This window comes from Panthera onca, chromosome B1 (assembly GCF_046562875.1).
Source record: "Panthera onca isolate mPanOnc1 chromosome B1, mPanOnc1 haplotype 2, whole genome shotgun sequence".
Lineage (NCBI taxonomy): Eukaryota > Metazoa > Chordata > Mammalia > Carnivora > Felidae > Panthera > Panthera onca.
In genome coordinates, this window is record NC_138342.1 from 95,724,932 (window position 1) to 95,740,671 (window position 15,740).

At 38.4% G+C, this 15,740-nt stretch overlaps 1 protein-coding gene across 1 annotated transcript in view; it reads right to left on the bottom strand.

Annotated features, from left to right (window-relative positions):
* The window catches only part of ARSJ (arylsulfatase family member J), an 83,090-nt gene extending 67,773 nt beyond the window's left edge, over positions 1-15,317 (bottom strand). Inside the window, exon 1 of the mRNA XM_060654316.3 lies at positions 14,258-15,317. Within this exon, the coding sequence (XP_060510299.1) occupies positions 14,258-14,655 (398 nt within the window). The 5' untranslated portion in view covers positions 14,656-15,317. The remainder of the gene's footprint in view (positions 1-14,257) is intronic.
* Positions 15,318-15,740: the final 423 nt, after the last annotated feature.

Consider the following 15,740-nt stretch of genomic DNA (forward strand, 5'->3'; position numbering starts at 1 on the left):
CACTTCAGCCTCTGTGCTAACAGCTCGAAGCCTGGAGCCTGTGTCTACCTCTCTCTTTGCCCCTCCCCTGCTTGTGCTCTGTCTCTCAAAAATAAATAAACGTTTAAAAAAAAAAAAGATGGCAATAAAATATCATGGAGCCTTAGGAGACCAAAACTGTATCACAGTGTCACTCAGCACTCATTGTGGTCTCCAGACTAGCAACTTCACCATCACCTGGCAGTTTATTGGAAATGAGGAATCTCAGGCCCCACCCAGGACCTTCTGAAACAAAATTTCTGGGTGACACCCAGAGAAACGAATGTTTTAACAAGTTCTCCCGGTGATTCTTATGCACCACACTATTACATACATCTTACAGTTCTAAGTATCTAATTGTTAATATTTAAGAGGTTAGAGTCAACAATACATATGAAAAAAATCCTTAAAACTTTTCAAAGTCAAATTAAACAAAACATTTTATAGGGACTAAACAACTATTACTTCAAAACACAGTAACAAAAATAGAGCTGGAATCAGATGGTTAAGCATCAGACTCTTGATTTCGGCTCAGGTCATTATCTCACGGTTTGTGGGTTCGAGCCCCGTGTCGGGCTCTGTGCTGACAATGTGGAGCTTGCTTGGGATTCTCTCTGTCTTCTCTCTGCCCCTCACATCCACCCCTCAAAATAAATAAGTACGCTTAAAAAAATAGAGCTGGGATTATATTTTAAATACCTCATGGGCCATTTAACTTCTTCGTTTCACCTCAATATGAGAAAATGTAGTTTGACTAATAATTTAAGTAGTACAAATTTTGAAAGGTAAACTAATAGTGTCATCCTTAATTTAGATATGACACAAATGGATAACAAGAATTTCCTTCAATTTTCCTGAAATTGTGTGAGTAAGCCAATTTGAAAATGAATTTCTGCCTTTTAGAATTGCTATGTCTATTTTAGTCTGTTACGGCTTTACTTCAATAAGATATTTACTGATTTCTACTCTAAAGATAAGCTGTGCAGCTATACTAAACCTACCCTGTCAACCATCTGAGCAATGTGGTGGAGCACTCATAGTGTTAAGGTTGGAATTCTAGTCTCATCACCTACTATGTATGGGGTCTTGGCCAAGATATTTCATTTCTGTGAGCTTGATTTCTTCATATATAAAATGTGATTAATAATATTTACCCCTGAGTGATGAGGCCTATATACATATTGGGACAAAGAGAGATACATACATATACAGATTAGAGAATATATATTAGAGAATAATATATATTTCCTGGGGCTCCTGGGTGGCTCCATTGGTTAAGTGTTAGACTCTGGATCTTGGCTCAGGTCATGATTTCAAATTCATGGGACTGAGTCCTATTTCAGGCTTTGTGCTGAGTAGAACCTGCTTGAGATTCTCTCTCTCCTTTTCCCTCTGCCCCTCCTCTGCTCTCTCTCTCTCTCTCTCTCTCAAAGTAAATAAACACACACACACACACCCATATATACACACACACACACACACACATATACACTTAACACTTGTTAAATGCCAAGTAAATGTTACTTCTCTACTCCCAAGATTTTATCTTCAACTAATCTCTTAGAAAAATTTATGATTAAATTAGACTTCAGAGCATTGCAAATGCAACCAAACTAGAACGAAAGCCAAAAAAACAAACAAATAAAAAGAAAGTAAAAACCAAAACTGATTTCAAGTATCTGAGCTTATATTTAAAATGTGTTAAAAATTATCTAAACCAAAAAAAAAAACTTTAATTTGATGAGCCTGATATACTCAGCTCATATACTTTTATGATACATACTTATTCTGTGCAAGAACCTGGTATGTTCAAAAAATATAACACAGTCTTTAATCTTATAACATTCAACCCCAAAGATAATTTTTTAAAGTATGATAAAACAATTTAAAAATTCTTGAGGTCTTCTGATCCAAGATTATGGCAAGTCTTTTTATAAATTTGTAATAAATTAAAATTATAGATAATTTATAGTATACATTAATATTATGGTTTAGAGTATTCATTATTGCTTCTGTTGTCTCAATGGAATTTTGAAGTAAGGTAACGAGCTGATGAGAGGATATTGGCAATTTGAGGAGATGGGAAATTTTGAAATGGTAGTCCTAAAGACTGGAACACATACTAGAGGGAGTTAAGAAGATCGCTGTGCATTTTTGAGTGCCTATTTTCAATTTGTGGTGATAAATTTAATCAAGTGTTGGTCGCCACTCATGTTCCTGCTGCTATGCCTACCTGTTCGCTGGACCTTACTGGACACTGACTGCTGCCAAATCATGCTCACAAAGCCTTTTTGAACACTGTGCATGGAACAATCCAGTACTCCCATAGCGTCCAGTCAGTTTCCTCAGCCTCCTTCTTACCCAGGTCTGATTACCTTACCCTCTCCAATCAAGCCTGACACCAACCAAGTATTGAGAAAGCGCATCAGTATATCTCCTCAGCAAGGGGGCAATGACCTAGTGATTATTTTCTGGCTTGTCTCCCTACTAGGCCCAGGTGGTTGGTAGATCGGTGTTGGTGTTATGATAGAGATGCACTATTATTGATTCCATTTGGTCAGTGGAGAAAAGAGTCTCATTCATTGTCATAAAATGAAGGAGCTGAAAAAACATTATGTGTGATATCCATCTGCATTCTAAGAATTCTATCACTGTGTTGCTGCCATATCACATACCCAAGAAAAGGTTTATAAAGCCTACATAAGGTAAACCCAAAGGGTTCCTGAGTATTGTCATATAATTTGTGGTAAGGCTCTACACATCCCCACTTTGGAAAAAATTTAAAAGAGTGGTTGAGAATTTGGAAAGATTTTTCCTTTTCTGTTCAAAATAAATGCCCTATAGAATTCAGCTAAACCTAAAACTAGAATGCATGAAGCATCTATTATATGTCAGGCAATACTTTATGCTCTTTCACCAACAAGGTCTCATTTAATATGATAACCAAACCAGAAATTAATGGTCTGTTAGCTCTTATTATGCTCATTTGATGAGGAAACTCGGAGGCATGCAGTAACCTATCTAAAGTTTTACTGTAAGTGGGAACTAGTATTTAGACCCAGGTCTTCAACCCTATGCCTACTGTTCTTTCCACATAGCAAACTGCTTCTCAAATAACTTCCACTTAACATGGCTGCTCTCTCTGAATATAATAAAGTTTAAAGTTATACTTGAACAATTGTTAAAGGTTGTTAACAATCTGAATATTTATGTCTACCTAATTCTATTAAATGTAGTATCAAATCTCAGTTGATCAGCAATGGTGATATGGATGTTGACAATTTTTTTAAATGTTTATTTCTTTATTTTGAGAGAGAGAGAGGAGAGAGAGAGAGGGAGGGAGGGAGGAGCAGAGACAGAGGGAAAGATTCCCAAGCAGACTCTGGGCTGCACAGAGCTCAACGTGGGGCTTGATCCCATGAACCGTGAGATCATGACCTAGGCCGAAATCGAGAGTCAGATGCTTAACTGACTGAGCCACCCAGGCGCCTCCAGATGTTGACAATTTTTAAATCAAAATATTCCTTTAGGGCACCTGGGTGGTTTAGTAGGTTAAGCGACCAACTTTGTCTCAGGTCATGATCTCATGGTTTGTGGGTTCAAGCCCTGCATGGGGCTCTGCACTGACAGAATGGAGCCTGCTTGGGATTTTCTCTCTCTCCCTCTCTCTCTGCCCCTCCCCTGCTCATACGTGTGTGTGCACTCTCTTGCTCTCTCACTCTCTCTCTCAAAATAAATAAATAAACTTTAAAAACAAAACAAATTCCTTTAAAATTTTAAGTCATTGTACTAATCAATGAAAAATATGGAAGCTCCTAAAATTCAGAATAAACTCAAGTATGTGACTCATATACACTTACCATATTTTTTGATATTTCTCATTAAGAGCTTTTCACTTGATTCAGTACAATTATTGAATAAATATTTATTGAAAGTCTGATTATCAACATTAATTATCTGTTGGATAGCTTAAAGTTGTCCAGCATGAAGGTGATAACCGAGATAATCAAGGTTTATATATATAAATATATGGAACACATATACATGGGTTTCTATGTGTCAGACTCTATTCTATGTGTTCTACCTACACAATCCCACTTAAGCCTCACAATAAACCCTTTGAGTAGGTATTATAATTATGATGACCATTTTCCCATGAGAAAACTGAGGCACATATAGCTTAAGTTACATGGCTGATGTCTTACAGGATCCTTGCTTTTAATCACTAGGGTATGTATTTTTAAAAAATAGACTATGTGGTAAGAAGTGTACAGTTTAGTGTGCTGTTGTAAATTTTGGAATTTGAAGGAAACAGGTAAATAAAATAATTGGAATTTATTATAAAAATAGAGAGGAAAGGTTGCAGAAACAGAAGAATGCACTTGATTCTGCCTGGTGTGGGGTAAAGAAATGATCGGAGAAGGATTGGAGAGGAGATGAAGGTAGCAGAGGGTCTGGAAAGATGCAGTAGCATTTTCCCAGAGGAGAGTGAAGAATATTCCATGCTTAGATGGAAAAAGGAGGATTTGGGGCATAGCCCTTGTGGGTAAGTGTAAGTACCTTGGCAGTGATAACCCAAAGAAGGTATAAATGGGAATGTGTTGGCAGATTGTACCAGAACCATATCAGATGCCATATTTTAAAAGTCCTTATATAGAATGCTTAGGAATTGGGCTTTAGTCTACAGATAATGGCAGCTTCTAAAGGACTGTAAGCAGGGGAGTGGTATGATTTCAACTGTGTTGAAATTTCACTCACGTCCTAGTGTTAGAGTCAGATGCTGCAGGCAATATAATCATTTCGGAGGTGACTGAAATAGTGGCCATAGAGCATATAAAATTCCAATTCCCGCGAAGCCAAGAGCAATGTCTTAATTCAAAACCATTGCATACCTACTGAGTGGTAGTCCCAAGGGTGAACTGGCATTCAAAACTGAATGAGATATGTTGATGATATTCAATAAAAAAGTTATTGTTGACTGAAGGAATTTGAAGTAATCTTTCCATTTCTCTATGTCCATTACTTCTCATTTAACGTTGTAGTCTTAACTTATTGTTTAAATATGCATCTGCTTTCAGTTGTCATGAGCTTAGCAGTATTCCATCAGATTCTGCCAAGCATGATGATAACAACACACAAAATCTCCAAGTGCAGAAGCTTTAAAAAAAATATACCCCTAGTCACCTTCCCGAACATCTCATAACTAATAATATTATGTGAAAAATGTTGGTGGATAAAACGTATAAAGTTTAAAGCATATGGTATTTAATTTTAACTCTGCACTGCTAGATAGAAATTGGAAAAGAGATATGACTCTTCTGCAGAAAACTTTTAAAAAGGCCAAATTGTTCTTTTAAAGTTTGTACATAATTAAAAATTATGGAGAGGTAGCTCCAAATTTAAAAGACTTTTTACTTAAAAACTATATAAACTTAAAAGTTTTCAAAATGTTTTCACATGTTACCTCATTTGATCAATGGAATAACCTTTGAGATTAGTAATATAAATAATATCATTATTCCTATATTAAAGATGTAACCATGGAGTCTCAGAAAGATTAAACTACTTATTAAAGGTCACAGTCAGGAACTTGTTCATTGAATCAGCACTGTAATTCATATTTCCTCACTATAAATTCTATGTTATTTCTTCTCTATCACATTGCCTGTCAGAAGGAAATAATCATTTATTCATTAATTCATGTATTAATTCATTCATTTTTCACACATATGCTTATTGTCTATTAGTACAAAGCACTGTGAGATTTACAGAGATTATAAATCAGGATCTGTTCTGGGGACTGACTGGCAAGGGAGGTACGAGGTTCAGTGACAGCTCTGAACAAGGGGGAAATCATGCATAATGAGACAGTAATAGAAAGAATTATGAAAGGTAATCACTGGAATAAATTATTTCTGGCTAAGGAAGCATGGAAAACTGCACAGGAAAGGTGGTATTTTAGGTGACTCTGAGTGGCTGACATTTGGGCAAAGAGAGATAGGGTATGAATTCCAAGAAGTGAAAACAGTATGTGCAAAAGAAAGAAGAAAGTGAACTATGTAACGTGCTCAAGAAACTGAATCATTCTCTTTGCTGGGGTTGAGTGTGAAGGTTGAGAGAGGAAAATAAGGCTAAACACTTTTTTAAAGACTTGACTAAGGTGCTTACAATTTTCATATAGTGCAAAATGATGTGATGAAAACAGCAAGGGTCTTGTTGAAACCACACAAGAATAGGTTCACATACAGGGCCTACCACTTAGTGGCTGTGTGATCATGATCAATTTAGGTAATTTCTCTAAAACTTTCATATATCATCCATGAAAGGAAGACATTTGTTAAATATTTCATAAATATTTTTCAATAAAAATATTTTACCTTCAGGGTAGCCATGAAGATCAAATGACAGGATGTTTGAAAAATGACTAGCATGATAAGGTTGTCAGTAAGACTTAATTTCTCTTCTTATTCTTTGGTAGTCAGTGGTGAGGCAGGAAGCGTGTTTGCTGAGGCTGGTGATGTAATGAGAGTCATGTTTGAGTAAAGCAAATATGCTGGGTGAATTAGAAGAGAGAGGAAGTAAATGAGGTAAAAAGTCTTTTTTTGCAATGGAGCACACGGGAATGCATGTCTCAATAAAGTAACACTACTGGGAATATTTACTATCTACAATGATAGGACGACACTGCAACACACAATAATTATATCAAGGTGAAATACGGAAAAAGATCAGAGTGAAATTAATTCTGGAATATTGCTATAGGAAAAATATGAATGAAATCAAGCTTTGAAATAAAAGAGGCTTTCATACTGAGCTCACGTTAGAAGCAGGGGCTCTATGTGTTTTGCTTCTCCCACTTTTGATCTCCCTCAAAGAGGTCATTTGGATGAAACAAAATGTTCTCAATTCTCTACACCTGGATAAATTTCCACCTTTCAGAGCAGCCATTCAGGAAACTCACCAGGATCACCTGAATAGAGATTCATTTCAAAGGGACTCTTTTTAAAAAGCCTCATTTAAAATTAGGGACTTGGATTACAAGAGTGTGCCAATAGCTTACTAGACCATGATTCTATTGTCAGAAAAACCCATATGATCAAATAGGAAGAGGGAGCTATTTGTTGAATTGTCTCCTCTATTGAGCTGTTCTTTTTGAAATGGATATGTGAGGTTTTAAAGCCACCCTCTCCATTTGTTGTTACATTCATTTGCCAAAGCCCAAGTGAGCCTTGGAAAAAAATTGTTTCTTCTAAACTTTTAACCATAAACATTTCTCTAAATGTTTATGCATTAACTAAATATTTATGCATGTAATAAGTGAACTCTTAGTAACTGATATTTATTGTGTACTCTGTGTAGAACCCTACTTAAAACTAGGCTTTGGATAAAAGAAGTAGATGGGAGAGAAAGCATGCATGACTCTTGATGTTATGTTTACAATACAAGTAGAGGGAAAATGTGTACCCGCATGCCTATGAAATGGAATAATTGAACCCTACTCCCCTTAGCTTCCTTGAATATTTCTCCTATGAGAGTGGCTGAAAGAGTTCAATTACTTTTTCAAGGTTTTCAACACCAGAACAATTGTTAATTGATAATTGATTTTTTTAAATGTATTTATTTTGGGGCGCCTGGGTGGCTCAGTCGGTTAAGCGGCCAATTTCGGCTCAGGTCATGATCTCGTGGTCCGTGAGTTCCAGCCCCGCATCAGGCTCTGTGCTGACAGCTCAGAGCCTGGAGCCTGTTTCAGATTCTGTGTCTCCCTCTCTCTGCCCCTCCCCCGTTCATGCTCTGTCTCTCTCTGTCTCAAAAATAAATAAACGTTAAAAAAAAATTTTTTTAATTTATTTATTTTGAGAGAGAGCATGCATGCGAGCAGGGGAGGGGCAGAGAGAGAGGAAGAGAGAGAATCCTAAGCCTGCTCTGTACTGTAAGCCTGACATAGGGCTTGAACCCACGCACCATGAGAGATTATGACCTGAGCCAAAATCAAGTCGGACACTCAACCGACTGAGCCACCCAGGAGCCCCATTAATTGATAATTTCATATCTACAAACAATACGCTATAAACTCCCAACAGACATGCTCCCCTGCTTCCACTGCCCATTGCAGTCTACAGAGGAGGTCTACATGGATCCTATCTTCCTGGACCAAATGAGGCCCCCAGGGCTCCTGACTATGTGCCTGATTATGGCTGCAGTAGTTGGCAATGAAGGGCCAGGAGTCCCCCGCTCAGTCACTCTCCAGGATGAGGCTATAATTAAAACTGAACACTAATTTCCTAGGAGATCTTCTGGGGAAAAAAACCCAACGTGCTTTTCGGCACCATCTGTGTTTTCACTATAACTCCAGTCTTCTCAATGTATCATTCTTCACTTGGGTTTGAATCTCCATGTATCTCTGTACATCCTCTACTCTGATTCAATCAATCCCTCTCCTCTCCTCTCTAACCCTAGCCAAGAAGCCTTCTGTTACTGAAAGTATGCCATTAGCAAAATTCAATATGACCTCCCCTCTTTCCTGGACATTCTCTCCACCTTCTTGCTTTAGTTGATTGCTGGGTATCCCTGACATCCTCTCAACTTGGAGCTGTTCTTTTACCCATACCCCAATTATCACAGAGCCTGAAACAGGGGCTGGTGTCCTCTTAGCTCCTCACTGACACTTCCAGGCAATTTTGGCTCTTGTCTCCTTTTAAAAGCTCAACTCCTTTGAAAACCAAGGCAACAGATTATAGACTCACTATCTTCCCTGTCTGACTTCTTTACCCAGTTCCAGGCCCTGCCCCTTACCTCTCAGTCATAAATGATTCCAGCACTTGGTTCACTGTCCTGTTGAATATTACTTCTCTCATTGTTGTTAATGGTTTCAATATCCACTGAAGTGATCCATCCAATACCTTGCCCTTCTAACACCTTGCCTTCCTCATTTCCAAACATTTTTTCTTCAATCTCACCTTAGTATCCATCCCCCTGTCATTTCCCCAAACTGTGCTACTCACACAACTTTGATCCCAAGCATACACTTCTCCAACTACCATTATCTATCTTGCTTTTCAACTTTATAAGAGTGTCTCACTTGACCCCAGCCAGATAGCCAATTCATCGACCCTGGCACTTTTCTAGAGAACATAATTCCCTCCTAGTCTTCGCCTTTTCCTTGCCAAGTTTAGAGTCCATGATCCCACTCTATTCATTTAGCAAAGCTCCAAATCTAGTTAAATCTACCTCTTCAATGGCGATTCTTCTGCACACCAGCACCTGGCCATGGCACGAGAAAAACAGACGATAACTAGTTTCTGTTTAAAGTTATGACCTCAAATCTCAAGTGGGCTCAGCTGAGTGCCCCATATTTGTACAGCATTTCTCTACTTAATTCACTTTCTCATTCTCCTGGAAGAATATTTTCTATTTCTGTCTTTAAACCTCCAGATCTTTATTCTTAGCTAACGACCTCATTTGTTATTTCATTTAGAAAGTAGAATAATTCAGAAAAGAACTACTTCATATTCCAAAACCAAATCTTCCATGCTATTTGCATCTATACACCCATATTTTCCCTTCTTTCATATTACAATGAATGAACTGGTAAAGAAGGACTAAGGAAATTTTGAAGGAGAACAAGTAGGAGAACTTAATTCCAGATATCAATATTATAAAGTTACAGTAGTTAAGAATGTAGTATTGGCAAAGGATAGACAAAGAGACTAATGGAACAGAATAGAGTCCAGAAATAAGACCCAATGTCTACATTTATCTGATTTATATAAAAGTGATTTTCAACAAATAGTGTGGGCCAAATGGAGGTACACATGGAAAAAAATAATCTTGAATCTTGACGTATACCATAACAGAAATTTAATTTCAAATAATTATAGATCTAAATATAAAAATAGGACAATAAAACTTTTAGGAAAAAAAGAGCATTGTCATGATCTTGATTTAGTCAAAGATACCTTAAATAGGACATAAAAAGAAAAAGATTACTAATTAGACTACAATAAAATTAAAACCTTCTGCTTGTCAAAAAACACTATTAAGAGTGAAAAAGCAAGCCACAGAGTGGAAGAAGACATCTGCAGTACAAATATCTGACAAAGTCATCCAAGTCCCTGCTCTGCTGTGTCGGGTATACTTGGGCCCAAGCTCGAACTTGCAAATAAACCCTTATGTGTTTGCATCGGAAAACAAAACAAAACAAAACAAAACAAAAACCAAATATCTGACAAAGAAACAAATATATTAATAACTACTACAAAGAAAAGCAATCACCTAATGAGAAAATAGGAAAAGACTAAATAGACACTTCTTAAAAGGGAATATTCAAGTAGTCCATAAAAATACAAAAAGATGCTCAACTTCATTAGCCAACAGAGAAATGCAAATTTAATCCATACTGTTATACCAGTGCATAACAATCAGAATAACTAAAACAAAAAAAGACAGTATCAAATGTTGACAAAGATGTGAAGCAAATAGAACTCTCCATATATTGTTGAGAGTATGTATTGCTAAGAGTATAAACTGGTGGAATCACTTTGGGAAACTGTTGGGCAGTATTGATAGAAAACGAATACACACATTCCCATAACCCAGCTATCCTACAACTGCATAGATATTCAAGAGAAATGTATACATATGTTCACCAGCAAACACCTACAGATATGTTTATGAAAACACTATTCATAACGGCTCAACAGGAAACCACCCTAATGTCTGTCAACAGTAAACTGGATGAATAAATTGTAGAATATTTATACAAAAGAACACTGTTCAGTAATGAAGATGAATGAATTATGTCTACAGGCAACAACACAGAAAGGTTTTACAGTCATAATGTAAAGAGAAAGAAGCCAGACATGAAAGAGTACATTGTCTATAATTCCATTAAGATACAGTTAAACATAGGCAACAATTAACCTGAGGTGTTAGAAGTCAGGAGAGTGATTACCCTCTGCAAGAGGGAGGGCTTGTTTTAAAATGAAATAAATTTATCAATATTCTATTACAAATACACATTTGAGTTACCTTTGCATTTATAAAAATGCTCATCTTGGTATTTCAAGTAGAAAAATGAATAACAAAATAATAAAAAAAACAAAATTATTGCTAAAGACATAAATTCGGTTCAGATGGCCAATTTTTCCTAGTTTAAAGTCTACATAAAATGCATGTCTAAATTTTGCAAAACTTTTCCTTTTCTGAAGACGTCACTATATTCTAAGAAGAAATGATGTCATTTATCCATGTCTATGTGTAAAACTGTGAAAAACAAAACAAAAGGTGGGAAAACTACTTTGAAATAAATCAAATGTAGGCAGCTACTTTCTCAACCAACCTTTGTATCATGAGGCCAACTTTGAACACATACAAGGCTGTTTCTCAAAGCCCCATGTACAGAACCCCTGCGTTACTATCTCTCTTGAAATCTTTTGCCATAACTATATAAAAAGAAGATAATAACAGCAACTATCTCATAGTGTTATAAAGGTTAAACAAGATAAAAATCCATTCTCCTGGAACACTTAATTTGTATTAATAGTGTTAACATCACAATAACCTGAGGTGTTTGTTAAATCACTATTGATTTCTGGGCTCAACCCCCTACATACTGAAGTAGAATTGCTGGTTGTGCCTGGAAAGCTCCATTTTATCTAGCATTTTGAGTGATTATTTTTGTTGATTTAAATTTGAAGACCACTATCCAAAGATTGAGGTCCACTTCCTACTTGTTCCACAGATCTTCATACAGGGATCCGCACACAGCTAGTGCTCACTGACAGTCTGAATGATATTCAACATTGCCAGAAGAGTATAATATAAATGATTAAAGGAATCTGGAATTTGTTACAGATTTGTGTAGTATAAGGGAATAGATTTTCACATTTTGATGCGAGTAGGTTTGTTAATAATATTAAAAGTAGTCTCAGTTTCAATCATTTTAACTTTCTTTACAAATGCAAAGATATTTGAATCCTCTTATATTTTACATAACCCATTTTTTCTTAAAATAATTCAGTCCATTTAGATTTTTATTGCTTTTTGTTTTTGTTTTGTTTTGTTTTGTTTTGTTGTACTTTAGAAGATCCAGAGAGTATAGCCATGTGCTCCTGAAGAGGACAAATGACCATATTCCCTGGGCACTGCACTATTCACATTAGGCCCATAGCTGGGCTTCTAGAACTACTTTCTTTCTTACATCTCATTCATTTACAGGAAAGTTCCAGTCTAAAAAGAGAACTGTAAATGAAAATGTCTTCAACTGTTTAATTCAAATAAAAATTTAAATAGAATTACAGTAGCTATTTAAACTTTTTGTCTATAAAGCACTTACACAATTTGTTGCACTGAATAGAAAATCTTAATAGGAGACAAAATCTTTTCATAAGATGTTTGATTGCATTGAAAGAACAAGAGAGTCACCCTTTGACAAAAGAGATAAATTAGCCACACAATTAGCCACACAGCAGTGAGCGCAGCATAATATAGAGTCATGGAATCACTATGTTGTACGCCTGAATCAAACGCAACATTGTGTAACATGTTCAATTTAAAAAAGAGGAAAAAAAGCTAGGAATTATTTCCAGTTTCATTTCTGTTTCATGTTATTGGGTAAACATAAAGATTAAAAGATAAAACCTAGATATTTTATCAGTACAAGATAATGTTTAGGAACTAAATGTTGTTATTTGGTGAAAAGCCTTAAAGCATATGCTCTATTGTCAAAGATAAATTCATATAATTCATTTACATATTTTCAACTACCATTGGCTATCTGAGTAAATCTAAATTCTATAAATTAATTGAAGAAGTTCAGTGAGATTTTAAGAAACATTTAATTCATAAACCAAATATAAGAGTGGTTGGGATTAGACATGAAGAACTTGACCTGCAGGCCGCCAGATGGACTTATTTTCCAGCCAAAATCTGCTACTTTATAAATATCAAATGCCCTTGACTTTCTGACGCTACAATTAACCTTTAAAATTACTCTGAAGTACAGTGAGACTCTTTTTTTTTTTTTTTTTTTTTTTTAATCTCTCTCTCTCAAGAAAGGAAAGGATAGGATTTTTTCTTTTCTTTTTTTGGCAATGATGCTAAGTTCTGACAGTTTGCTAAGCAGTGGAAATCATGCTGTAAGCAAAAGTCTCTGCAAGACAGAGATTCTTACAAAACAGTCTTTATGTTTCCAACGGATACTGGCTACTTTTATAGGATTCAATTCCAACAACAACTTCACTGAAGCAGGGTTCCCTGAGACTAAAATCACAAGACACACATACTGAACCACTAAGGATTCCCCACTATTTTTGTCCAGTGGTAGCTTGACCTCCAGACCTCCTAGTCTATCTCTGTTCCACACGCTGACTTTGGCCATCCAAATCAATAGCAATAACCTATATTCTAGTAGGATAGAATGAAAATATGGAAATGAGTGAACACCTTAAGTAGAAGGTTTACCTGTTTAGCAAAGTGACAATATTAAAAACGCTTTACTTAAGCATCCAAATAACTTGATTTTTCTTAGAGTTAACCAGAAAATTCCCAGACCTGTGAGAGCAGCAGAAAACTTCAGATGAAATTTGACTCCTGTTGAACGTTTATCATTGAATTTCCCTGCATTTTGAGAATGGCCTTGGTAATTGCACATGACCGTCTTTAGTGATCCAGTAAGACAAAATTACCAAAGACCCAAAAAGAGTCATTTGTACACTGATTTTATATCGCCTTCCATCTATTTCCTTGACCTCTTTTCTGGCCATGAGGACCTGTGGCTTTGATTATTCAATTCTAGATTTAAGAACAAATCAAGAGTTGCAGAAACGTTTTAGTCTGTCTTTCTTATCAGTGATGGTGACTGGGAATTCTGTTGTGATACGTGAAACAAATCTGAGCATGCTCAAAAGTCAAAATGGATTTGGAAAAGGAGACCCCTTCTGGAGACATCTGGTTGGTAGGTGAGACTTCAAAATGTCCTGATCTTGTTTAAAAACCTGGAGGGCACTTCACAGCAGGCTCTGAGAGTAAGCAGAGTAATGAGCCTAGACTAGTGACAAGCTGTTCAAGATCACTAACAGGGAATCCATTTTAATACTAACATAAATCAATACCACATTTCATTCATTCATTCATTCTCTCGTTCCCCATATTTTCTGTTACTCTTTAAATTAGGAGCGGGGTCTTAGTTAAATGCTTAAGATTTCTGCAAGGCATAAATACATGAAGCAGTAACACTTACTTTCCAGTAATAAACTGACTCCTGGACGGTGTGCAAATAGGCTGGACATAGTAGTTCTCCAGTTTAACTCCTTCGGCAGCAAGCTTGTCAAGAGTGGGAGTCTTTATCTCCGAGCCGTGGTAACCCACATCTCTAAATCCCTGATCATCCGCTAGGATGAAAATGAGATGGGGTTGGGAGGTGGCAGATGTGCTGGGCTCTGGCCTCTCTCCAGACTGAGCTCTCAAGGCCCCTTCCTCCTCCTCCTCCAAGCCCTGGCCCCAGGACAGGTAACCATAGGTGAGGAGGCTGAGGACCCAGAAGGCTGCCAGCGCCCCCATGGCTAGCATCTTTCCGGGCCAAACCCAGGCCGGCGGAGTTGGCGGAGGCGGGGGCCCCGCACACCCCCTGGGGGCCATTCACTTGGGTCCCGGCTGAGACTCCACTCGCAGAACCACGCACCCGGTGCGGCCGCCGACGCACACATGCACGCCGGAGAGGGGTAGATCGCACAGGCGGTGGACGGTCCCCACCTGGAAACAAGTCCTGCGCTCCTCTCGGCTGTCACCACATCCAACAACTTCAACCTTCCACAAGTGATGGGACGTCGGACAAACAAGGAGTTGCTCTTTTCCGTCGGATTTGACTCTCTCCTCCTCCTCGCTCCCCTGAGTAGCTTCCACACACAAAAAAAGTGAAGGCTTCCACCCGAAAGTTCTCGGGACAAAAAGTCTAGCAAGGAATCACCTTGGGTAAGGACCTTTTGTGGCCAGAGCGCCCTTGACGTTGAGGAGCGAGGTTCTGGCAGCCGCGCGCGCACGCAGGTCGGAGGATCCGCGGTCCGGCGGTCCCCTCACCTGGAAGGCACTGGGGGGAGGGGGGGGGAAGGGGGAGGGTTGAGCTGCCGCGCCGCGCTCTTACCCTGACAGATAAACGGCTGCCTGAAGTGGACCGACTTCCTGACCACTTTCTCCACTTTTCCGGGGCTCTCTTTTTCTCCCGGTCCTCTCCAAGGAGTTTGCCAGTCTCCCCGACACTAGGCGGCGAAGTAAGGGGGAATAAAAGCCCAGTTTCCTGATCTCTTTCCACGGCTCACCACCCTTTTTCTGCAGGAACTTCGGGCACCAAGTCCTCCGGGCCTCTGGAGCGCGGAGGGAGCGAAGCGGGGTTCCTGCCCCGGTGGCCACTCCACTTCGAGCCCACTTGGTCTCCGCGGAGTGGGTGCACCCGGCCGAGGCGCTGCAAGATGGGTGCGTTGTGTCAGCTAACTTACTTAGTTTTGGCACTGGGATTTCGTGGCTGCCTCCTCCCTCTTTTTTGTCCAGTGAATCACAGAACGGTACTTTCTGCTTTAGCTCCTCCAGGAAGAGGGGGTGGGGTAAGGTTGGTTTAGAGGTTCGGGCTCTCCTTTTTCCCTTCCGGGAGGAGGAGGGAGGGGAGGCTTTGCGGGAGAGAGAGAAAGCTGCGCGCTCCTCCTCGATCCCTGCGGGATCCAGGATCCGGG